The sequence below is a fragment of the Gracilinanus agilis genome, chromosome 3, assembly GCF_016433145.1.
Source record: "Gracilinanus agilis isolate LMUSP501 chromosome 3, AgileGrace, whole genome shotgun sequence".
Lineage (NCBI taxonomy): Eukaryota > Metazoa > Chordata > Mammalia > Didelphimorphia > Didelphidae > Gracilinanus > Gracilinanus agilis.
The window spans coordinates 297,295,405-297,322,513 of record NC_058132.1 but is presented as its reverse complement, the minus strand read 5'-3'; the positions used below and the strand labels follow the sequence as shown (position 1 = coordinate 297,322,513).

Below are 27,109 nucleotides of genomic sequence, written 5' to 3'. Positions count from 1 at the left end.
TTAATCAATATGCTTTTTTCAGTATCAATAAAATTTGAGGTTTTTCTCCATTCCTTTAGTATCTTTTCATTCAGAAACCTTGTATCAATAAAACTTGAAATTGATATCCATCAAATTCCTCAAAATTGTTTCCCCTGTAGCATAGAATTTAGATATATACATTCTATTGAACCCATTTGCTTTTTTTCATTGTTATTCTTTTAATGCTATTTTTGTTTCACCTTATAACCAAGTTCACTGAACTTGACAGAAAAGGCTTGTAATATCTTTTCTGTTTTTCTTCTGTTCCTTGTCCTTCCTTAAATCCTTTTGGAATGATTTACTTAGCTGGAAGCCTTTGCTAACCTTTAGCTCCGTATTTCCAAATAAAGCACATTCTTCAATTTTGAGTTTCACCAATATTTACTCTCTGCCCTCACAAATTCACAATTCTATTCATACTCAATTTTACCCCTTCAATTAGAAATAGATCTATAAAGACCTCTGCAAAAGCAGACTATTGATCACCACTAAACAAAACACTATAACTCAGAGCCTATGTCTGCTTCTCCCGTCTTAAAAGATTTCTTTTTGGTTTGTTTCTTTTTTAATCTTAGTATAGATGTATAGAACTTTAAACTTATGCCTATTACTTAAAAAAAATTAGCCTGCCATTCTGGACTGTTAAGATTTTTTTAATTCTAATTATCCATCATGTTAAACGTTCCTTCTAGCTTTGTGTCATATACAAATTTTAGACGCAAAACACCTATGATTTCATCCGTATCATTGATGAAAAATGATGAACAATCTAGGGATCAAAACCCTGGGACATAGTACCATGGGAAAACACCAGCTAATAAAGTTAAACTCTTTTTAGACTAACTAGCTATTAAAAAGAAAGAAAGAAGGAAATTGATAGTGATCTCTTAAAACACAGATGACCACTTATTAATCCTATTAAATACCTCCTGGCCCCATTGAATTCCTTGATTCCTGGACCTTCAATTGACTAATTGGTTAATGTTTCTTTTTTTCTCTGTCTCAAGTACTTGTATTCAAGCAACTTGTATTCTTATGCCTATCATTACAAACTTATCTCTTGGCCAGTTGCTGTGACCCAAAATTCACACTGCTCAAATCTAAAGTTCAACTGGTAATATGTTTAAAATGGGCATAATTTAAAACTAGAAATGCTATAACAGAACCGAATTTTTAATAGAATACAAATTTGCAGTTTTTATCTTTTCCCCCTTATTTTGAAGTATGCAGCAATAAACATAACAGAATTTCATTTCCCAAAACCTAGCATTTAGCATAGTCATTGCTTCATAAATCGAGCTGAATGACTGAATATTTCAACAATTCCTTACCGACCCTCATAATTGTTTTCCTCTATAACCAATAACCCTAAACAATCTGTGGCATCACTCTCAAATTAAGGTCTAATATAAGATATTTTGTACTTATTGTTTACAACCTACCCCTATACCACAATATGAAACAAAGTATATTACCTGAGAAATAAAAGTTTTTCATAGACCTTTTAGAAAAGTTGCTGATCACTAAAACAGTGAAATTAAGTTTTAAGATTGAAGTAGCTACTAAAATTTTGCTTCAAAGTGTTATATAAAATGTACGGAAGTTCATATTTTTAACAATAGCCTAGATTGTGAATCCATAACCAGGAAAAAGAAGAAACAAAAGCCATTTTATTTAAAGTGAGACAGGACAATCTACCGTCTTATCCTTTTACTTCCTTGGGGCTTAAATTAGTCATTAATCATAATGTGTCTTTTCCTAGCAACAACATAGCCTTTTTTTTAAAAAAAATGTTATTCTTTTAAACCCTGACCCTGAGATATCAATTTTCTGCCTCCATTTTCTTCTAATAATAGATACAAGTATTTCTTCCAGACAATTAGTAATCTTCCTTGTGCAAATTAAGGGGGAGGATAAAGGAGTGGATGAAAGTAGGAATGTAACTGATATAGAAGCAGTATCTTGGCAACATTGCTAAGCAAATCCTGTGTATATGCTTGTGTGCATTTGTTTAAAGTCACTTAATATAATTTATTTATTAAGTAAACTACCTTTCATTTCAGTGGAGCAACTTGAAAGCCTGTTCTATAGTAAACTGGGATGATTTGGGGATGATTTTGATATATTTTTGTTTGGCATTAAGTATTAAATTTAAATTCCTAATTGAATAATCAGTTTAGTGAAGTATTCTTATAAAAGAATGGAGGTTGTTATTATTTGTATGTGAGAGTGAAATAATAAAACCTTATCTTATTAATAATAACTCATGGCACATTAAAATTTGCAAAGCACTTTCCTCACAACACCCTACTTAGATCGACTCCTTTTTTTGACCCACCTGCAAGACCCTGAGGTTAGATTCTATCTGTTTTTTGTTGGGGGGGGTGTCCCTACCACTAGCCCGCTCTGTGCCCCATCCTCCCCCCAGCTAGTTTCTCAAACAGAAACTTGGTGTGGCCCCAAAACTATTCCTTAAATATAACATTCCCCACATTGTTTATTTGTTAGGTATAGGAACTACCTTAATATTGGTTGCTGGGGGCAGCTAAAGTGGCTTAGTGGATAGAGAGCCAGGCCTAGAGTCAGGAGGTCCTGGGTTTGAATGTGACCAGAGACACTTCTCACCATGTGATTCTAAGCAAGTCATTTAACCCCAACTGCCTAATCCTTACCACTCTGCTGCCTTGGAACCAATATCAATTCTTAAGACAGACAGTAAGGGTTTAAAAGAGAAAGCAAGAAATATTGATACTGGTGACTTTTCTATTTAAAATTTAATTATTAAATGATGTGAAGTAATTCCTGTAGCTTAATTTTTTTCTACTTTGCTTAGAAGTGTCTCTGCCAAACCCTCAACCCTTTGTTCATATAAGCATTTTATACCTCAAGACCAGTATTTATAAGTTCCAACAATAATTTTTAGTCTAGATTCAAGTGATCCCTATACAAATTACCCTGTGTTAACCTCTGCCTTTGTGGTTTCCAATCATGTAATTCAAAGGAAAGGACAAGCATTCTACCCAGTGCTTTTCACTGCCTCAGTTTAAAAATTCTACAAGGTTAAAAAAAAAAAAGTAATCACTCATAAATCAATGATGTACTGAAGGCAGCTTCACAAGACTTATCTTTACCTTTCCTGGGTTGGAGTTTGAAAACTACCCATCTACCTACCCTTTGCTTTCCATTTTCCTTCATATATATATATATATATATATATGTATATATATATACTATTACTTAAAACTCCTCAAATGGTTTTCTTACAGAATTATTACAAATTAGTACGTGATGAAAAATATGAGTAAAACATTTTATTGTTGCTGCTATCTAAAAGAGTTACTTTTATTTAAAGTACAACAAATATTTATGAAACTTTTTGATATGTGAGTGTTTACTGGCGAAGAGAAAATGCCAATATCTAAGACTATTTTAGGTGAGAATATAAACTTTTGCATGAATACATACATAATTGGAGAAATCAACATTCTTGGACTGACAGTATTTGTTTTCCACCTTTGCTATTCTCTAAATACAGCTAGTTCTTCTTTACTAACTTGTATTTTTAATAGCTTCCTCCTATTTCACTGTAAAATTTAATACAAACTTCTCTTATACCCAATATTCAGCGGCCAGTGCAGTCGTTTGGACAGACAGGAAAAAGGTCAAAGGTATAGTAAATACTTGGGTGTGCTAGCATGTTAAGGGCCTTCCTTCATACTTGATTAATTCTTGTTTTCATAAAATAATTACATTAAACTTAGTTTTGCCATATTTTGTTTTTTGGCAGAAAGCTTATTTTGTTTTATTTGGGGTTTTTGTCTTGCTTAGTTGTCTGCTTTTGTGCATTTGCTTTTACATACTTTTGATGGCTTTTTATCCATAGCAAGAGAAAGTAGCTTCCTACCATTCTTTGGGTTTTGTTAGCTTTTTTAAAAATTGGAATTATACCCGTTGCTACTGCTATGTGATTTTCAACGCTTCAACTGCTTGTTTTCCCTTTTAACAAAGGGATTAGTGGTGCTTAATGATACATTTAACTTTGTGTGCATTTCATCTACTTTTGTACTTGGCAGAAACTATTTATAAAGTAATACAAAAAGCCCTCTTTAGGGGGCTTTTGGATATGCCCTAGTTGTGTGAAATGTAGTGTTAATTATAAATACTTCTCTTTAGTCAAGTTCAAAGTTAAAGCTAGTTCGGAGCCTTGCAGTGTGTGAAGAATCTCCACCACCTCCCACAGCGGAGATTTCCCAGGATGATAACCAGGTAAAATTAATATAATTTGAAGACATGGTAGACATATTATATTCCCTGGAGAATGATTTTTGAAAATCTAAGAACAGTATTTTTGTTTTGTTTTTGATAGGCTACATTGATATTGTTACCATGGAATGTTGATGAAAATGGTGGAGGTGGGGGAGTTGTGAAAAAATCTTTCATATTGCACAGAATATTTCTCTGAGGAAAAATTACTTAACTGAGATCATAACATATAAGTGTGAATTTTAATGGTGTTATAAATTACCCCAAAAATACTTTAAAACACTAAGTGAAAAATTCATCTATACAACTTCATCTAGAATTGTTCTTAATTTTTGTTGTTGGTTTGGCTTTAGGGTTTTTAAAACTTTAATATTGATAAACAACAAAAATTCACTCATTTTAAAAAACAATTTTTCCGAAAGTGCATAAGGACTGATCAAAGAAGCTCAAATTCTGTTGCTGTTGGTCTACCAGAAATCATTATTCACCAGCAACAACTCTTTCCCTCCACCTCTACTGAGTGGGCAATGAGGCATTTTTGCAAAACAGTTTTTATAATAGTGTGTGTTTAGTTTTTTGGGTTATCTTTTCTAGTTCTGCTATCTGAAATTCCTCACTTTTTTCTTACTGTAAAATAAAATACAGAACTCATGAAATTTAAACAACCCATCCTTGGATTGGGTATTTTGTTCTTTTTTTTCTAAGGTTGTCACCAAAATCCCTGACATCATAGGTCCAGTGAGTTCAAACTGATTCTAATTACTTCTCAAAAGTCTATTGATTCATTTCTCTTTTTCAGTGAGTTCCCATATGCTTCTGCTTTTCAGTAAAAAATTCTACCTGGCTAAAAATCTATTGTTGATCTGAGACTAAATTAGATATATTAGCAATTTGGGCTTATATTTCTGACAACTTTCCTTAGCTATCCTGAATAGTAATTTATGTTTATCTTTTCCAAATGAAGTTATAATTGCAATTGTAAAATTGTCAGTTCTCTGTATCAGAGGTATCAGACTCAAGATTGCATGCTGCTATAAGACTCCCTGTGCTGCCAAAACTAGAAAAAATATTTAACAAAATAAATAAAAATATAGTACAACAAATCTTCATTTGATGTTTTCTAGGTCACTATGCAGCCCATTTCTATTTTGAGTCTGACTCACTGCTCTAGATTTTTTGGTATGGTTATAGGATATGCTTGTTATAATTATGTACAATTTTTAAATGATAGATATTCTGTTTAAAATCAAATATTGCCATTTTACTTGATTGTATCACAGGTTAAATGTATAAATCTTTATATAACTTCCTATTTTAACCCATTCAGAAATCTATCTACATTAAAATATGAGTTTCCAAGGTATAGTGCGAATAACCCTAGGACAGGTTAAAGGACTAGCATTCAGAAATTAATAATTCCAGAATTATCATTTTCCTTATGTTTACAGATAACCTTGAATTCTTTACCTGAAGGCCTTCCAAATGGCCTATGGGAATTTCTTAATCAATTTCAAATTTTACCTAGCTTATCCTCATTTCAAGTTACTTTGTCACTCTTATACTTTCTCTTCCACATCTAACCCTCCTCATGAGATCCATAGCTGGCAGCTGAAACACCGCCATAGCCCCCACTCAAACAAGTGAAGATATATTTTGTGATTTTCCTAAGACCTCTTTTTCCTTCTTATAATTTTCTTCTCTCCACTTGTTGAGACCTTTTTCCAAGAGATAAAGAAATTGAAATGCTTTTTTCCCTATTCATTAGTATGATCTAGTTTTTAAAAAAAGTTTCAAGCAGATTGGAGGAAAGATTGTTACACAAAATGTAATTTGAGAACTTTCTCACAATTTTGCTTATTCTCTATCCTGTGTTATCATTGGTAGTTGACAATGGATTAGTTTGAAAACTATTCAGTAATTTAGACTGTATTCCAAACTGGCATTAACTGTGTATTTGACTATCATTCAGTACTGAGTTTTCCAAATACTGCTTATTTTAAATGAGTCACACTATTTAGATTTCTCTTAAATTAGATACCTATAATCTAGGTCCTGTGTTGGTAAAATTGTGCATGACTAAAATTGCTCCTAAAGACCCTTTACATCAGTGAACATCAGAGAAGATAAACAAGTAAATAGATGTGAACACAAATATAAGGTTAAAAAAATGACGAGAATCCACATAGGGCTCAGTATCTACACAATAGATAAGAATTTGATGCATTCTTGTTGAAGATGATTGGCTGGAATGTATAGGCAAGATTTAGAAAGGGTGTGGATTGGTATACTTTGACTGAACTGTGTATGTTACTTTCTAAAACCATTATTTAAAGTACTATTTTTAAAGAAGCACTTTACTTTTTGGTCTTTAGTTTCATTGATATAAGCAGCTCCCAATAAAAAATTTCCCTTTACCAGTGCAGATCTGCAATCCATGGTCTCAATGTGTTGCCTAGATCTAAAGTGTTATACATGTGACCTGCAGCATGTGGTAGCCCAAATCAAATTAAAATTTAATTGGGACGTATGTAACAAAAGTTTCAAAATAAAATAAAACATAGGTACAGTTAATATGTAATTTTCTATGTCAAGTAGACACCTGTAAGAATCATTATGCACAAATTAGTGGCCCCTCTCTATTTGTGTTTGACACTTATTTCTCACCTCAAAAATATTTACACTACTAGCCTAATACACTCAGAGTTTATGTCTTGTTTGAGGTCAAAACAGCCAATATGTGTCATAAATTGGGTTTGAATTCAGATCTTCCTGACTCCCAGGCAGGCTCTTAGACTACTGGGCCAAGTTACATCTTACCTAGTGGCCATCAAATTAAATTCTGTAACTTATATTTTGCATAGAAATTAAAGAATTTTTTTAATAATTTCATTATTTTTTTTCCTCTGTGTCTTCCTTTTTTCCTTAATTACAAATAGATTTAATGTCACTGGTTTTGTGTTATAAAATTATGATAAAATTCCATTTATAGCTTATAGAATTGACAAGCAGTTTCTACTGTATAAGATAGTAAGCATGCTTGTGTCTCTATAATGGGGATGAAATGTTTACCTAAAGGTTGAAAATTCATTTATATTAGTTAAATTATCATGTCTGCTCTACCTCCATCTTCTTCACTCACTCAACTTTCACTTCTTTCAGACCCTTGTCATGTGGGCTATAGTAACAACCTCCTAATTGGCCTCGTATGTGCCAGCCTCTATCTTCTCCCGAGTATCTTCCTTATAGTTATAGAAATAATTTTCCTATGTCACAAATCTGGCCATGTCATTCCTCCACTCAAAATTTTTTAGTGGCTGCTTATTATCTCTAGCATTAAAAAAAAAACAGATTTAGTGGATTTATCTTATATCTCCACCCTTTGCACATTCAACATACCTACCAATCTTTTGCCCCAAATTGAGCCTTTTATTTTCTATTGTGCATTAGTAGTCCCCACAAACCTGAAGTGTATATCTTCACTGCTTTCTGTTTTTTTATACTCCTTATATTTTTTTTCAAAGTTTAGCTCATGTGTCACTTCTTAAAAGAAGCCAAGTTGTTAGTGCTCTTTCACACTTACCAAATTATATTGTACTTAGTTATATACATATGTGCTATCCTCTAATAGAATGTAAGCAATTTGAACATAAGAACCAGTTTTCTCTTTCATATTTTCTTCTTCTTTCCCTTCCTCTCCTTTTCATTTTTCTTTCTTTTCTTCCTTTTTTTGTCTTTTTATCCTCAGCACAGGAAGCACTAAATATCTCAAGTTCCTATTCTGAGCTTTGTCCAAAAAAGGAGAAATTAAGAAATAAAGACCATTGAACTAATAAAGTATATCCATCTGGAAACTTCCTAGAACATTTCATTTTATTCAATCTTTTACTAAAATATTTAGAAATTTTTCAGATAATAAATAATTGGCACAATCTGTTATAACCATGTTACCCATGAAATTTTAGATTTAAGAAATATTTCTGGGGTATTTGTGTGTATATAGGATTATAACGTTTATTGCTGTTCAAAATGATATTTTTCTTGCTTATTTTCCATCAAACTGGAAGCATATGTTAATAAATGAGGCTATTTGAATGAATCTGAAGACTGATTCTGTTTGAGATTTCCTCCAGAGGTGCTGACTCCTTTTATGAGTGCTGAATGCTCTTTGTTTTTAGAGAGTGACTGTATCCCAATTTCATTCTTCTTTATTCTGGAAAAGCTTACAGAAAACTATTTGAACCTGTAGGTGGCATATAAAAAATATTATTAAGTGGATGCTATTCTAAATACTTTCCTACTAATTCACTTGTCTTGGTAAACTAAATTTTTTTTTTCTTTAAGGTTGGATAACTAAAGGTTTGAAAAGTTAAAATGCGTTTAAGAGATTCATAGTTTGTGATTTATGAGAAAAAAGTAACATTACTATATAATGGAATATCAATTCTAATTCATTTTAATGAAGTAAATTTAGATTTCATTTGATGTGCACTTAGAATTTTAGTTATAATCATATTAAAACCATTGATGTATTAGCAGTTTAAACCTCTTGGTTACATTTCACATTTTCCTAGGAAAATAAAATAAAGCAGAAATATTTTGAAGAAAAATCTAAAGGGAATACAAGAGATTGTAAAAACGATTCCTTTTTCTGGATTCAATAGGATTATAGTTATGAAATGAGCTTTTAAGTGAATTGCAGGTAGATGCACCATGGGAATTGCTGTTATAATACTTATTTGAGAGATACTGTGAAGGTAGAAACAATATGACTTGGCTACAGGTTGGACATAGAGGCTGAGATTGAGAGAATGACACAAGGTGACAAACCTGGGTGACTAGAAGAAAGGTAGCAGTAATAGGGAAGTAAGCATTAATGTATTAAGCTGCATTAATTTCTCAAAATCTTTCTCTCTACTTTCATGGCCACCACCCTAATTCACATCCTTACCATCTTTCAAACCTAGACAGTTGCAGTGGCATGTAATCTGTATTCTCACTGGCCTCTTAGAGCCCTGGATCAAAGCTCATCTCAGATGCCACCACCTAAAAAAGCCTTTCTTCTCCTCCCTCCCAACACCCCTATCTACTAGTGTCTCTACCACTAAAATTACCTTTTGTCTATTGCGGTTTTGCTATTCTGCTTACTTTTTAGTTTGTAATTAATTTGAAATTTTCACCTAATCAACAAGTATTTTTTTGAATGACATTCATGCATGCATGCTTGCACACATGTACACACACACCCTTTATAGAATATTAGCTGATTATGAGAATAGTCATTTCTGTTTTGACACTGTGTCTACAATACTTGGCATAGATCCTGAAGCTTTGTTGTCATTCAAAAAATACTTGTTGATAGATTAGGTGAAAATTTTAAACTAGTTTGTGAACTGAATGCAAATGGAATGGCAAAAACCTGTTTTGGTAGCTTTTCAAACTATAGTCAATTTTATTCTCTCTGCAAATCAAAAGAAGTGATATGGAAATTCCTTTTCTGATAATTCATCATTTATATTTGGTTTTGATTGAGATTTTGTCTTTTCATCATCTTGCAAGCAAAGGCTAGCAGTAGAAAGGTAGCAATTGAAAACAGACATAATATTGAGGACTCTTTGAGTATTAATAAAACTTGTATAGTTTTTTTTCAACATTTATTTTTGGTCTGGAACTCTCATTTTATTGGTGTGGGTATATACTGTAAATGGAAATTTTTTCCTATTGATATTAGATTGGCAATTACTATGTCAACACATTACCTGGAGCACTACCAGATTGTAACTTGAACATGCATGATCATACATCCACTATATACTAGATATGGTACTTGAATCCATGTCTTCTAATTCCAAAATCTGCCCTTTACTTACAGTGCCATGTAGCCTCATCATCAATTAATTATCTTTTCATATGTTCCCTAATGACATTGGAGAGAATTCAGGCTCTTTGCTTATAGATTCTAAAGGGTTAAGATTACATAGTTCATTCATTTGACAAAAACAAAGTATATAATTTGTCTTAAACTGAGTTTTAAAATGCTTTACAAACTAAAATATTTTGCATTATTATCTTTGATCTTTTGTGTATATTTGGTAATGTATAATAACTTAGTATTTTGATTTTTTAACATATCTACTTTTCCTCAGAAAAAGAAAAGTTTCTACAAAAATCCAGGATATTTTACAATACTCAAATATGAATTGTAAAGTAACTAAACTTGTTAATTTTTAACAAATAACTCCTCTCATCTTTCAGCAGGAGAAAATCCAGATCCAGTTAACACAATCATTTGAAAAAGATGAGAAACTCTCCAAAGATGAAGCAGAAAAAGAAAAAGGGGATAAATTGCCCAGAAAAATGTTATCAAGAGGTTTGCAATCTAGTTCTTTGTTTCTAAATTGCATTTTATTTATCCCACGTCGAAGCTTATATCAGTTGCAAGAAAATCATTATTGCTGATAATCTAACCAAATTCAAAATCAGCAAAATATTTTATAGAGAAGACAGCAATAACACTTAAGAAACCCCCTTCTCCCATCTCCCCCGAAGAGTGATAATGTTAGTAAATTGTGTTTCTTGGTCTTTGGTGTCTCCGGATTGAAATATTACAATCAGGGAAGCTTAGGTGGCTCAGTGGATAGAGAACCAGACCTGGAGATAATAGATCCTGGGTTCAAATTTGACCTCAAATATTTCCTGTTTTTATGACTCTGGGCAAGTCTATTAAACACCCTCTCTCCCCCCCCCCCCTTGTCTTGCCTTTACCATTCTTCTGCTTTGGAATCAACACTTAGTATTAGTTCTAAGACAGAAGGTAAAAGGTTTTTTTAATAAATGAAAGAAAGATTACTATCTTTTTGAAAGAAAGATTTATCTTTATAACTAAGTTATTACTATTACTATCACATGCTTTATGTGCCCTCTTTCAGAATGTTAATATACAATTCTTATCAAAAGCAAAAGTTTTAAGAGTAATAGAAGCATAAAGAGATTGTAAGGAGCACTAGCCTGAATAAGTAAGTTTTCCCTTTTGAAAAATATGACCCAAAATGCTAAAATTCTGAGAATGGTGTCTAAAAATTCTTAACAAGAACACTTGAAGTAAATTTTATCACTTAACCCAATTGTTTGGACCTAAATCTTTTATTGATCAGTGCCAAGCTACTTAGTAAGTATTTTCAAAAAAAAATGTTAATGCAATTTGATGAATTCCTAGGCCAATTTACAAAATAATTGCAAAGAAGTCTTTTAATGCTAGAATGACATTGTAGAGATAAGATCCCCTAAAAGTATTAAATGACATTTACAATATTGTATTTTATCTGGGAAAGAAGGTATCTTAAATAACCTCAGAATTTTCTAGAATCTGTGATCCTAGAAACAATTTGGGCTTGAAAAGAACATATAACATATGACTAACAAAGATCAGATGGTTACTTGGTTTGGTAACAAATCATTTCTAAGAAGACACTGAAAGAAACCAGTGTACAAGAAACATGAAATAGCCAACTTAGTCAAATTAGCATGTGTAAGTACAAAATAATTCTTTATCTTTGATGCTCTTAAATAAGCTAGAAGTATTGTCCACTTCAACCATGTAAAACCACATTGAATTTTAATTACTTTCAATGTTTCTGGTGCCACTTTGTCATTGTTTTGTACATACCTTTTACTTTTTCACATGCAAGAAATGTAAAACAGTCTTTTAACTGTCACTATCACCATTTTGATGTTTTGGAGCCCTCAGAGTACACCATTCTGTTCAATTGCAAAAACATCATAAGAGGTTTTTGGTTCAAGATTTAAGCTTTAGAGTTTGAATTTGTGTGTCTGTGTGTTTATAATATCCATTGTTGTTATCAACTACTATCTAAAGTAGGATGGCCAGTTTTTTAGACCTAGACATGCTTTTCTCTTCCTACAATTAAAATTCCTGTTCCTTCACTACATCAAAATTGTTTGTTTATAGTAACACCAATACTGAATGAAACATTATCTTTTCTAATAGAAATCTTTAAGTCTAAATTATTTGGAAATTTTTTTTTTAAGGAAGACATGTTGAGCATGAGAAGAGTGGTAAGTACATATTAGGATTTTTCACAAACTCTGAAAATATGTTAAATTGCTACTAGTTAGATTAGATTATGTAACTGTATAAATCGATGTTGGCAGAAGTTATATGGAAGTAGAAGAACTGTGTTGGTCCAAATTAGTTTTTGTGTTTCCTTTTTCTAGTTTATTACTTTTTCTATATGAGGAACATCTTTATCCAGTAAAATTTAAGATGAACATCATGTATATAAGTATAAAAGAAATATATGTTCAAGCAACTTTATACTGGATTTTTGTGTTATTGTTTTTTAGATTCCAGTCAAGAATACACAGATTCAACTGGCATAGATCTACATGAATTTTTAGTAAATACATTAAAAAACAATCCCAGGTAAAAATAAATAAAAATGGTTTAAATTAAATCACTTCCAACATATCATAATCTTGCTTTTTATATTTTGACTGAGTGTTATGAGTATAGATAGAGATTTTAATGAGGCTAGAAGCAGTTTGTTTCTTGTGGCTAAGATATGATGCTCAGTATATGTATCACATAGATGTACTTTTTAAGTATTTTTCATTATGATACATCCTTATTTTAGTTGTTCGATGTACATTTGATTAATTATGAAAGATATAATTTTTCTTTACCATAACGTACTCTGCTAAATAAAACCTAATTTTATAAAACGTAAAATATTTCTTAAAATTCACTAATGAAGTATTTTTTGTTTTTCTTTACAAGGTTGTTTGTCATTGTGAGAGCTATTTAAGTAAATATTTTCATCAAATTGAGAATATTTCTGCCACTTTTAGTCATATAGTGTTTTAAAATCCTAGATGTTCAGAATCTATTAGAGTAGAATTACATTTTATTTCTATACCAGTATATCAAGTTTTGTCATCTTTGAGATTGTACCTTTGACTAGTCTTTCTTTTGATTTCTCATTCGTATTTATCGCATGCTTTCATATATACAATTTTTCTATGTAGGATTATTATCACTTGTTTTTATTTTAGCATGTAGCCACTACCCTAACAAAAAAGGTTTTGAAATGATTGATTTTTGCCATCTCATGGAAAGTATGAATCAGAAAACTGGCAAATGTAAAGAGAGATAATAAGCAGTTCTCTAATACTTGGTACTTTGCATCTACCTAAGAGGTGATAGCCACTCATAATACTTATAAAAAGGAATAATTGAGCCAAAAGCCAAAATGCTTAGAAAATCAGTCTAAACCATAAAGTAAATGCAGGCATAAAACATTTCAAAGCCAGATAGTATATCATACTGGTTTATCCAAGTCTGTGCTGTTCTCTATTAATGTAGGTATTAAATCACCTGGTGCTTACTGTAAATAAATGTTTGTTGGTTGATTAGCCTAAAGATGAATATATATTTCAAGACTAACATATAAAATATGACCAAAGGTGGCTACTATTAAATCTTACAGAGGAAAAATAGAAGGTTTACTTATTTACTAGCTTCATTAAACCATCTTCCATTTAAGCATGAATAATCATTTTTCATGTTTCTAACTTAATGATAAGGGTCATCTGCTTTGGCTGATTTTTTTTTTTAAGATCTAAAATTAACCTCAAGGTGTTGATTAAGTTTAGAGTTTTTATAACATTGAAATTTATTTTAATCCTTAAGACATTTGTAATTGAAAAATAGAATGGATGTTTCCTTTTAAAGAAACTTAGCAAAAGGTTTTGCTTTTCATTTTCCCCTTCAGATTATGAAATCTAATTTTTTTTATCCTTAAATCAGTGAGTAAACATAACCTAAAGTTTATAACTCAGATCAAAAGTTATCTAAAACATTTTTTAAACAACCAACCAAAAAACATTTTAAATCCTGTTGCAATCAAAACTGATTAACTCCTAAGACTCACAGATGGCTTTCAGTGACTTTAAGAGGAATTGCATGTGCTAACCAAAAAATTTCACATTTTTTAAATTATTGAATGTATATGTCCAAGAAATTCAACTTAACTATGCTTACGTAGAGAAAAAATAACCTTTTTCTTCCATTTAACATTAGACCCAAGATTAAATGTATTAATTCTTTACCTTTTTCACTACCCTTTATTTCAACTCTTTATCACTTTGTAATGGAAGGTTACAATGGTATGGGTTATTATAAATATTCAGTAATGCCAAAGTCATTAGTGTTTGACTGTTAAAAAGTTTTGTGATATAGTTTCTTGTCGTAAAACTATTATGATTATAATTACATAGGCTAAAATTAAAATTAATTTATATTTTCTTGTTATTGGGGATAGATGGCCAAGCGTCTTTCTGGACGAAATTGATGTTTTTGCTTTAGCACAGATAAATAAAAATATACATATTTACACTTCTTGCACCTAAATTAATTATGGGTTCTGGCCTATTGACTTGAACCCTGGTAGCAATTTATTCCCAGGCATTGCTTTACTTTGTAATAGTATCTAGTCTTTCTCTATAAACATGTAGTACCTATCTAGGTAGCAAATTTTAAATTTTTACTTTGAATAATTTTTTAAGTGAAATGTGTTTTTAAGTTCTTTTATCATGTATGTAAATACATACCAAGGACCTGATATCCATCAGGGGCTATAAGTAACATATTCATTAAGATCCTTTATAAAGTTCTATTCAGAAAAAAATTAGTATTTGTGAACTTAAACAAGACTGTGATTTGATCACAAGTGTTAACATGAAAAATACTGAACATGATGAATGTGAATGTTAACGAACTTTAAAATATATAAAGAAAAATTGGAAGAAGAAATATGATTAAAGCAATCATGGAATGAAAAACAAGACCCTATATTTAGTCTAGTGGCAGACTTGGATATAAATTATGACTGGTAAGACTTGTATATTTCATTTTCATTCTTATTGAAAAACTAGATTCCTTCCAGATTGTAGCCCACAAAGGAAAACTTAATTTGTCCTTCTTTTGAAACCAACACAGAGATTCTAAATATACCATTGCCAAATGGAAAACCTGAGAAAACAAGATGATTTCATAGTTGTGAAAAATATCTTCGTTATTTGTCAAAGTCTTATGAGGCAGAATTCTAACACTTGTTAAAAAAAAAAAAGAAGAGGGGGGGAGGAATGAAATAACCTTCTATATCATAGAAGTAGATAACAAGCGTCATATACCCTCCCATGGGTTTGCAACCATTTTCCACCAAGAAGAATCTTAACTTTAATAAAACATGTTGGGATGGAGTAAATTATATGTGGAACTTTTTGTCATAAGTAATTGACTTAGCGCCACATTTAGCAAATGGCCTGGCACATACTTGGTTTATAATAAATGTTTCTTTACTTTACTTGATTTTCACAGCAATCATCTTGGGAGAAACCTGCTCCTTACTATTTAGTTAAGAGTGAGGACTAGAGAGGGATAAACCTCAGTGGTAGCACATTTAAATTGAGGTATAAGATCATTTCTCACTCTAAAATAAGATTAACACCTGAGATCCCTTTTTTGCATGTATAGAAATAAACATCTGATAGCTATTGTAACCGATCAGATTAGTGACATATTGTGATTTATATTTGGAAATATTTCTATTTGCAGATTAAACCCTGTCTCAAAAAAAGAGAAATATTTACAGAAACTACAGGATGTTTCAATGAATTCTAGTGCGAGTGTGACATCACCTCTGACTTATAAAAAGAATAAATAAAACAATGAATACAGCCCATTAAAAAATTCTGTTAAGACCTTCAGATCTTTGAAAATCAATCAGCTTTGTTTTAGTAGCCTAAAAAGGCAGAAAAGAGGGAGATGAACTGTGTCAATTTTCTGCAAGGCTGCTATTATGTACTCTCTGGCTCTTCTCCTCCCCCCACCCCTTCCCCACTTTACATTGTTTCCTAAGGATGTTTAGTTTTAATGTTATTGCCTCTTATCAGGTATTTGTCTTAAAATGAGAAATTTCTAGTGACAACAGAAAGAAGATTCTAATGCTATGTTCCGTGGACATAAATTGAGGCCTTTGGGAATCTTTGCCTACTTTTTTATATCACTAGGGTATCATTAAGTGAGTTACAGTCTCAGTACTAACTTATATCACAGTGGTCTGAAAGAGTTTATGCAGAATCCCAAGGGTTCTCATTTATTTCACATGCTTAAAAAGGATGACTCTCTTTTTTTAAAGAAAAGGTATTTTTAAAGTCTTTAGTTTCCAAAAATTTCATTTCTTCTTCATCATCCTTATTAATAACTAAATAAACATTTCTTATGCCATTGTCTTGTGATGCTCAATTCCCCTGTCACTTGATTCCCTGAGGAATGTTCCTGTTCTTGGCATTCTGTAGTCTATTTCTTGCTTCACTGGGGTACAACATGGTATTGGTAATTGTAAACATAAGCAAGGATTTTTCTTTTTACTATATTTCCTTTACCTAGACATAAAAGCAAGAGATATTTCTATATCCTGTTTCTGCCTCTTTATAATATGTGGTACAAAGATATCTAATAAATTAATAAAACTTAAGACTTTCATTGTCTTAAAGCATGACTTTTTAGGAAAACTAGCCAATGCCATAGAATCCTATGGTTATCAAGCCCCAGAATTCATTTCTTAGGAAAAAGTAGTTCAACCATGTGTCTTTTAAATTCATGATTACTTCAATTTAAGGTTTACATGTGAAAATTGTTTTATTTTGTTTTTCAGGGACAGAATGATGCTGCTGAAATTAGAACAGGAAATTTTAGATTTCATTGGTAATAATGAGTAAGTTCTGACATTTCAAAAGAAACCAAGTTGCCAGCAATAAATTTTTTTTTTTTTGTTAAACTTGCTTTTGTTTTTTTATTTCTAGATCTCCAAGAAAAAAATTCCCCCCAATGACATCTTACCATAGGATGCTATTACATAGAGTAGCTGCTTATTTTGGATTAGACCACAATGTTGATCAGAGTGGGAAGTCAGTCATAGTGAACAAAACTAGCAATACAAGAATGTAAGTGCTATAAAACTGTGTGTATTTGTATATGTTTGGACAGATGTTTTTATAATATCACTGTGATAATTGTTTCTTACTATAGCACCTTTCACATAAGCCTCTCCAAATGTTTTATCAGTTTAGTTACTTTAACATTTAAAGAAATTCTTGAAATAATACCAAAAAATCACTTATTTCACCTAGGCAAATTGTTCCAACCAGAGCTTTTAAATGTGGCAGATGAATGAAAATTCTGTGATAATTTCTATGATAAATTTGTATCTTCGAGGTTGTTCTCTGGAGATTATATGTAGTTCAAAAATGCAGAAAGATGAAGTCATTTTTTATATTCCTTGTATCCAAAATCAGATACTGGAATATATCAGCATGTGTAAGACACACATACTTAGGCAAGTATGAAGTGGGCAAAATTTGTTTTTCGTACTCTTCTTGCTTTTACCTTTCTCATCCTTCCTCTTGTTTCCCCCTGTATTCCTCAACCCCAATACTACTTCAAGCTCTTTTCCCCACAATTTGAAGTTATTGTTGTTCATCCTTTCTAAGATGTTGCTACTTATTTGTTTAATTAAAAACTAAGCTTTACCTTTTTTTTCTGACTAGCATTTGCATTTAATAAAGTAGTCCCTTACACAAGGGAAAATCTTGAAAAAGCTGTTCTCCTAGTTCTTCTTGAACATTGACATCGTCCAGATTGCTCATTAGAAAACTAACCTGAAAGATAACTTTCTGGTTTGGCTCACCAAAACTGAGCCCCTTAGCAGTATCCTGCCAACTTATTTGACTGGCAATCATCTATCTCATATTAATAAGCATCAGTAGATTAGACGAAGTATTTAAAACGCTGATTTTTCAAAAATATTTCCTTAAGATCCTCAAATCCTTCGTCTCAGGACCCAGGTTTATTTATACTACATCTATTTATATCCCATTTGATTATAACCTATCCAAGCTATTTACCTAGTGCTAAGATGGGGATTTTCACTTTACAATAAATCCTTTTTCTATAATAAAATGAATTAGACTTTAAAAACCTTTAGCATTGTTTTTTTATAATCAAGACACAATTAAAACTAAACTGACAAAGTATGGATGGCTTTGAAAGGTGTTTTTTTTTAATCACTTTAAAACCTAAATATATTTTTCTGAATATTTTAACTTATCTTAAATGTATTGCTTTTCCTGCCTATTCCCCAAATACTTTTTGTACCTCAATCAGTTAGAAACTACAGTCATGTCCAAGCCCAGAAAGAATAAGACTGAGGTTAGGGGAATAAGCTTGAAGAGCAGTCAAACTAAAGGTGAACCACAGTTATTTTAACCAAATACCTTCCAACTTTACTAAAAGTTGCTGGATGCCCAGATACCTCTTCATTAGCAGGCATTTTGACTAACCTTTAGACTAATGATTCTCTAAGGTTTTCAATACAGTGTAACCTCAGTCATTTGAATGTCCAAATTTGTATTAGAAAGTTTTAGGGTTTTTTCATTTGAGATCAACAAAAATAACTAATTTGAAAATTTTTATCATTCATTTCAAATAGTGTGGAACATTGATATAATTGCGGATAACTGAATTTCAAATCATTGAAGTTACACTGTATTTTTATTTTATATCTTTTGGGATATAAAGGAGTTTATAAAACAGAAAACCTTAGAGATCTACTCCAATGAATAAAAACAAACTTGCCTTTTCCTCATAGGCAGATTCCCCACTCCAGCGTTGAACCTGTGGTGTTATGGAAGTCAACAACCCAGTGCACACTGGGGTGTCTCAGTGGAGCGGGAAGTTGGCGATTGCAGGGCAGTAAATTCAGGCACCTGTAAAAGAAAGAGGTAAGACAGTCTTAAGGTTAGCTGAAATGCCTGCTAATGGTACTTGGGGTGGAAATCCAGCTGCTCCTACAGAAGTTGCGAGGCACCTGGTTCAACTTTATTTCCTTAGAGCATATTTGCTAAAACATAAAATCCCTGAGTCATGAAGAAAGAACAAATTATGACTTTGTACAAATACAAATCTGTCCCTAGGTTTATATTAAAGAATCACAAAACTTAAGATAGTAATTTGGTGTTATTTTTATAGCTATTAAAAATTTATACTCTAAAGATAACCTAATTGTGGCCCTCCTCAGTTGATTAAGGAACATATTCATGATATTTCTGCATCTATGGACATGTTTATATGAAGTTCTGACTCTTCAATCTAGTTGTCCAACTAAATCTTTAGAAAAATTTTCAAACTCATTTAATTTCTATTCATCTGTGTTTCATTTACCAAATTTTCTCAGGTTATTAGTCTGGAAGCAATGTTAGTATTTGGTTTTGCTTTGGAATAAAAATTTTCACACTTTAGAATTTATTAAGAACTTATTATCTCAAACAGTAGACAAAAGGATTAAAGGATTCATTATTACAAAGCTAAGTCGTTCAAGTTTCAAGGATCTTCAGTGGAACATGTACCCTCTCTGTCAAACCAATTTTAAACGTTTGGAATGGCAATTTTCTACTGAGATTCAAAATTTCATAGAGTATAAATTATAGAAACACAACAGTACATAGCAATTCTTTGTAAGTGGAATACTCTATTAATAAAATTTAAGTAGTTCAAATTTAAGTAGTTCAAAAACCTATTCTTTGTTATTGTATTCTGCTAAGCCACATGAAGATACAAAATTTAAACATTAATTTCAAGTTGATATTTTCTTCTCCATTGTCACTATTCTTTCTATAGTAACTAATAGGTAAGTGTTTTTTTTTTACCGAAGTGCTATCCTATATTGTCATTTGTTGTTGTTGTTCTTTTCTTTTTTAGACCAGATCAGAAATTTAATGATCATATCAAGGATGATAAAAGTGAAGACTTTCAGAAGCGTTATATCCTTAAAAGAGATAACTCTAGTCTAGACAAAGATGATAATCAGGTAACTAAAATTGGAACATTTTTCTTACTATGCCATTCATTCATTTTCACAATATAAATATTCACGACTCTTATTTTCATTTAGATGAGAATACGATTAAAAGATGACAGAAGAAGCAAATCTATAGAAGAGCGAGAAGAAGAATATCAAAGAGCTAGAGATCGAATATTTGCCCAAGATGTATGTAAAATAAACATAATCTTATTAATTCAAAATGTTGAAAATTGTACTAATTGTTCTTTTGTAGAAAGAACTCTTTCATTCCCTTCTCATCACTATTGAGCAAATGCTTCAAAAATTTAATGTTTCTTTATGTTTTTTTCTTCTAAATGCAATATGTATTTGGCTATAACTCTGCATTTTATATTTATCCTTTTTAGTCCCTGTGTTCCCCAGAGACCTATCTTATTGACAAAAGGTAAGTAGATTTTTTCATTTGTATTTGTCATCAACTGAATTCTGCTGACAGTAATCAGTTAATGTCTTCTGAAAAAAAAATCCCACAGAATCCAAGAGGAGGAAGCAAATAGTACACAGCAAAGACGCCAAATATTTAGGTATTAGAAACTTGTCTTAAATATGCTTCAAAATCCTTTGCACGTGTTTTTCCATCCTTTTCCTACATTTTTAAAAGCCATGTGTTAATTTTCTAAATTACAGAGTCAACAAGGAAGCATCTGGAAGATCAACCACCAGCCATCAGAGCAGCACTGAGAACGAGCTGAGGTGCTCCGAGCCCCGTCCCTGGAGCAGCACGGACTCTGATAGCTCCCTCCGTAATCTGAAGCCAGCTGTAACCAAAGCGAGTAGCTTCAGTGGAATTTCAGTTCTAACAAGAGGGGATAGCTCTGGGAGCAGCAAAAGCATAGGCAGGCTTTCAAAAACAGGTACAAATGTCTTTATAAAGTGTTACATAGCAGAATACTAACTTTGTTGGTAATTTAATGTCTTGGCTTATTGCTTAAAATTGTAGCGTACAAATTATCATTGCAGGAAATAATTTATTTCACATAACACAGTCAGATTTTTTTTTAATTTTCAAAATAAAGAACTTCATATGCTCTATTTTTGAAGAATGAGGTAAAGTTAAACTTCTTCAATAAGAATTTGTCTCCTTTGCCTGAGTACAGTGGAGTCATGCAGGCCATTGTCTTCTCACCTAGACTGCAAGGAAATGATCATGTTAGTAGTGGGGCAGCTAGGTGGCACAATGAATAGTGGGCTGAGCTTGAAATCGGGAAGGCCTGAATTCAAATTCAGGCTCAGATATTTACTATCTTTGTAACTTAAGAAAGTCATTTAACCCTGTTTGTTTCCATTTCTTCATCTGAAAAATGGGCTAGAGAAGGAAACTGCAAATCACTCCTATATCTTTGCTAAAAAAAACAAACCCAAATTTAGTCATAAAGCATCAGATACAACTGAACAACAAATACTGGTAGAATTCTTGTTTTGTTTTTTTTTTCTAATTTTCCAGCAAATCTTAATGATTATTGTTTTGAATTCTTATTAAGAGTTTCTTTCTTCATCTAAATTGAAATAAGTAAAGGTTGTTGGAAAATGATTTTTTTTTAATTTCTTAAGACCAGTAGAGTAGCAATTTAATATCAATCTAGAATTTGTGAGATTCAAATGACCAAAGCATTCTAACAGTATTCCCCACCCCCCTTGATTTTTTTTTTCAAGCGATATATTGGCTGGTAAGCATTTTTCCTCTGTTTTTTTGTCTGCCAACTTGCTTGGGTCCCACATCTGTTAAGTTTTTTGTATGCCTTTTATTCTTGAATTAACGTTTTCATAAAGGTTGGCAAACATGTCATTTCAGATTATATGTTTAGCCTAAACTGAATGTTTGTCAGTAGGATAGTGTAGACAAGTCCTTCCCTTGCCCTGTGGTTTGCCCCTTAGGTTTCAAGTGTAGAATCCCCTATCCAATCCTCTATTTAGTTACCCTCAAATAAACTGTTATAAACTTTTACCTTTGCCTGCTGGTTCCATAGAACCTGGCCTAGGGTGGCTGAGTGACTGTTGGGCCAACTGCCATTCCTGTGTCAGTTAAAAGCTTGGCAGTAAGCCCTGGTCTCCCTATCCTGGTTGGTCCTGTCTCTCCTTCAACCCAGTGTGAACCCACAAACCATTTAGGCTACATTTTAATAATAATAAGATCCCTGGTACCTCACCATTACTGTTTAAGGATCTAAGGTGAAATCATATATTTGAAGATGTCAAAAATTTTTCTAATGCCTGACTTTGTCATTACTATAAATTGCTCGTTTTAATGAGCAACACTTTTCCTCTAACTTTATCTTTGCCAGTTCTCTTAGAAAACAAATAAAAATGCGTTGATTGGAGAGTATATGAAAACATTATTTAAGATTAAGGGTTTCTGTATATACGAAACCTAATTATATAGTACATACTATTATACAATTATATACATGCATATGTATGTGTGTGTATACACAAATACATACAAAAATTAATTATAAAATACATAGCCAAGAAAACCATTACAATTTGAGCTGGCAGATATTTGGAAATGAACCTGAAAAATGCTATATGTCTTGTTGATCTAGTTTCTTTATTTTTGATTCAGAAAAAAAAAAAAGGTTTTTTTCATTAAAGGGAAAATTTATTTTTAACCATTGGGAACATATGCACTGTTAATAATTACTGTTTTGTTGTAATAGTTTAAACAACTATGATTACTTAATGGTATAGCAAAAAGAGTTCTGGATTTGGAATGAAATCCTGAAAAAGCACTAGATTGGCGGCAAATACCTGTATTCAAATCCTAGTTCTGCCACCATCTCTGCCTGCATAAACCTTAGAATTAACTTGTGTGTGTTCCTCAGTTTTATTCTCTGCAAAATGTAGATGTTGGGTTCAACATTTGAAGTTCTGGCTTTCTTACCCTTCAGAATTTAGTTTATATGATTTATGCCAATTTCCAAAAAAAAAATACTAATTCTCCATGTACTATATCATAATCTTTCACTTTTTAGAGGCTGATTGATGGTCCAAGTCATTCCATTTTTCCCATCCTATTATCAGTTATTAACCACTTTATTCATTTTACCCTGAAAGTGGGCAGAAGACATGAAAATGCTTGAACCTCAGTGCAGTTAGTTTAACACTTTACATAAAATTTCAATGTGAAAAAGTTGAAACCAGTGATTAATAGTATTTATTTACTATTTCTATGAATTTCATTTTATATGCCATCTTTGTCCACTATTTTCATGGAAAATGGGAGAGTTGACTTTATTGGAGATAATGTGAATTTCAAATGCAATTCTTAGAGGGTAACTTAAAATTGTTTCCAGTGATATATAATGTCATTTAACTTAGTCTTTATTCTAGATGACATAAATTTAAGATATAAGTTCTTATGCCCTTGAATATGTTATGCTTTTTATTATAAAAGGAATTTTAATATATACATTCTTTTGATATTTGTCCAAAAAGGTAAACTATATCCATTTATGTTTTGGAAATGTGCTTGATGTAATTTGTTGCTTGATGTCTGGTTTTATTAGAAAACTGCTTGAATTGCATGCTCTGGCTGTGTAAGTTTACTTTTGTAAGTTTATTATTGTAAGTAGCTTTTCTAGTCTATTTACTGTAATAAACTTGCTCAAGAAAAGATTATTATCTAACTATAATCTAGAAGATCTTGTGTTTTTACATGTTAACTGCATGTTTATACCATATCAAATTATATGATAGATTTTTTAAAATCTGAATTTTTAAATGAGTTTGCTATTTCTATATCTAAATAAAGAATTCATTTCTCATTACTCCTTTCCTAGGTTCTGAGTCTTCTAATAGTATAGGGTCGTCCACGGGCTCTCTTTCTCACATCCAGCAGTCTCTTCCAGTTACAGCTCTCAGCCAGCCTTCTCATGGTCCCCCTGTCGTCTACCCAACTGTCAGCACTAGTAATTCTCTTCCCTTTGATGGTGGCCTAAGTGGGCAAGTTGCACCTCCTAGCACTAGCTTCTTTTTGCTTCCTTTGGAAGCAGCAGGCATACCACCTGGCAGTATTCTGATCAACCCACAAACAGGTTGGTACCCAGATATGGATGTTTGTTTTATTCAAGGACTCAGGAGTTATTTACAAGTTAAAGTATGCTTATTAATTTTTTTGTCTTTATAATTTTTACATTTTTCATGACTCTTGATTTTGGGGGCAGGCAAAAATGTAGGTGTTAATTTTTTTTTTTCTTCTAATGAGAACTTCATGATATTTCTATTTTAGTCTGAATGATGATTAGATCACAATAGAAGAAGTAAGTTGTACCCTAGGAATAATCAAAGTGACTAAATTTAATATGCTCCCAATGTATCTAACCCTTCACCACCAACAACAAAATGTAATGTGACTCCAAGTATATACAAAAATATGTATAATTAGTTGCCATTCTTCATAAATTACATGAAATCTTTTAAGTGATTATAATAAAGTTCTCTTAATAGCTATATTTCTTTGGTGCATATGCTTCTTTCAAGAATATTGCATAATTAAGGGGTTTTGCCAAGCCCTACACATAATTTCCTAATTTCTATCCCACCTCTTAGAACCATAGGGCTTATATATAATTAATATTAGTTTATTTCACAATTCATTTAGTGAATATTATGGAGACAAGATTATTATTTTAGACACTTTTGGAAATAGAACAAATGTACAAAAAAAGACAACCTTTAAGGAAATAGAATATTCCCAAATGGATCCACTGAGTATAAATTATAAATTATTCACATAGTATTTCTATTGTCTTTATTGTGCCTACTATTCTTTTTCCTTTCAAGAAATAATGGTTCAATGTCTTGCTATGTCAGTGTAAGAGTCTATTATCAGCTAAAAATAACATATTATTCCCAGGTAATATAGAGTATTCTCTGAATGTGACTGACTGTCTTAATGCCTTTAGAATAGCTTATATCTTCAGTATAGCTTAGACCTGAGACTATACTAGAGAATTTTTCTAGAAATCTGGAAAATAAAACAGATTGAGGAGATCTTCAGAAAGAAAAGCTGTGTTTTTATTATTCATCTATACCAGTGATGGGTAAACTTTTTAAGGGGGGTTGGGGGGGCAAAGGAAATGCTCATCTGTTAGTCTGCTTCTAAAGCAACTCTTTCCAAGTTTCATTGTATTGTATCTTACTCATTGTATTTGTCAGATTAGGAATAATGTCCCACAGTGGATCGAACATTTCAGAGGGCAGCATCTGACCCACCAGCCATAGTTTGCCCATCACTAATCTATACAGTTCTTATTTCACAAGAAAATCCAGTCGCAAAACTAGAGACTCAAAAGGGATTATTTCTTTATAAAGACTTCCTTCTCCACTGCATGGTATCTGTTACTATAGACCTTAGTTCATTAGCAGTGAAGAATACCTCTACCAAAAAAATGAAACTGAGAGGCCATTTCCCTTATAAGAAATAAAACAAAAGTGATAAGTTATTTATCATAATTGTCTGAGTTCCCTAATTTTCCTAATCTAATTAGTGGATACATTAAGAAGGTGTTTCAATATCCTTTTGTAAAGTATCTGCTTCATTAGGTGCCAAACACTGAACTGAATATTGGTTTTTTCCTCCATATTTGCTTTTGCTGATGTAGAGTGTTTAAATTGTGCCTCTTTTCCATATCTAGGACCAATAAGGAAAGCTCAAAAGAATTTACCTAAAAGGGTTTCAAGAGAGCTTCTCTTTATTTAAGAAGGATGCTAAATATTCTTAGTGGAATGCTTTCTCCTTTACTGTTTCTTTTTATCTGTTTTGTATAATTATATTGTTGGTCCTACTCTTAATTAAATACTGAATTACTTAACACCCCAGTTAAACTTAAAATTGTAAATTTTATAGGAATTGCAAGGAGGAGGTTTGAAATTGTTGATATTTTTAAAAATAATCTTTTAAAATAATTTTGATAATCTCATTTATGACTTAAAATAAGTTATAGATATTCTTTGTATTTTAATGCCCATAATTAAAATTACATGTAATTGAAATGCAATATGCAAACGATTATATCAAATAGTTTTCTACTCTATGACAGTAGAATGAATTATAAATGCAATAATATCCCTCTGTATCTAGCATATATATGCCTTTTGAAATGAATTTTTATAAAATGGCAGAGTGCTGGTAGAAAATATACTTAGTTTACTTTTTAAGTCTTCTTTTTCCAATATGTTTTTATCCTTTTATAGGTCAGCCCTTTATAAATCCTGATGGCAGTCCAGTTGTGTATAATCCTCCCATGAACCAACAGCCCATTAGAACCCAAGTGCCTGGACCTCCACAGCAACCTCCTCCTCCCCAACCATCACAGCAACAAGCAGCCAATCACATTTTATCACAGGTGCACATATCCTAGATTACATGATGTCATGTTTACCTTCCTTCATGTAGTTTGGGGGTAGATTCACTAATTTTAACCTGGTGAAAGTGAGTGTTTCCTAGAATCTTAACCTTCTGTCTCTTTTCTAGAAGACTCCCCCTATTTCTATTTCCTTGCTTAATGTATTAAAAAGACTTTCTCCTGTACATTAACTGTTGAAACATTTTCTTCTCCTCTATAGAAGTTGCTGACATCACAGAGTTACTTGTTAAGATGTGCCATTACTCTCAGGGGAACCCACTTAAAATTTTTCAAAGTTCCTTGGCCAAATACTTGTGAATTAGTATAAAGTAATAGTATTTGGTTCATCTGTCAACCCCAAAAATGTTTTTTTCTAATGGTATTAAGGGATAGGAAAAGATAAAGATGTAGCTGATTGAGAGTACATGCGAACACTTTGTTACTATAATTTAATATATTAAGCAGTATAAAGATAAAAAATGATAAAGGCTAAGATAAATA

The 27,109-nt window shown here is 31.8% G+C and overlaps 1 protein-coding gene across 2 annotated transcripts in view; it reads left to right on the top strand.

The window, feature by feature from the left end:
- R3HDM1 (R3H domain containing 1) overlaps nt 1-27,109 on the top strand; it is an 87,767-nt gene that overhangs the window by 12,246 nt on the left and 48,412 nt on the right. Inside the window, exons 3-15 of one of the 2 annotated variants that reach the window (XM_044669903.1) lie at nt 3,648-3,689; nt 4,195-4,287; nt 10,540-10,651; nt 12,646-12,724; nt 17,019-17,078; nt 17,167-17,307; nt 20,120-20,228; nt 20,313-20,408; nt 20,609-20,646; nt 20,735-20,785; nt 20,889-21,115; nt 24,041-24,295; nt 26,457-26,608. In XM_044669903.1, coding sequence (XP_044525838.1) covers nt 3,648-3,689; nt 4,195-4,287; nt 10,540-10,651; nt 12,646-12,724; nt 17,019-17,078; nt 17,167-17,307; nt 20,120-20,228; nt 20,313-20,408; nt 20,609-20,646; nt 20,735-20,785; nt 20,889-21,115; nt 24,041-24,295; nt 26,457-26,608 — 1,455 coding nt within the window. The remainder of the gene's footprint in view (nt 1-3,647; nt 3,690-4,194; nt 4,288-10,539; nt 10,652-12,645; nt 12,725-17,018; nt 17,079-17,166; nt 17,308-20,119; nt 20,229-20,312; nt 20,409-20,608; nt 20,647-20,734; nt 20,786-20,888; nt 21,116-24,040; nt 24,296-26,456; nt 26,609-27,109) is intronic. The other variant, XM_044669904.1, reaches the window with a different exon arrangement.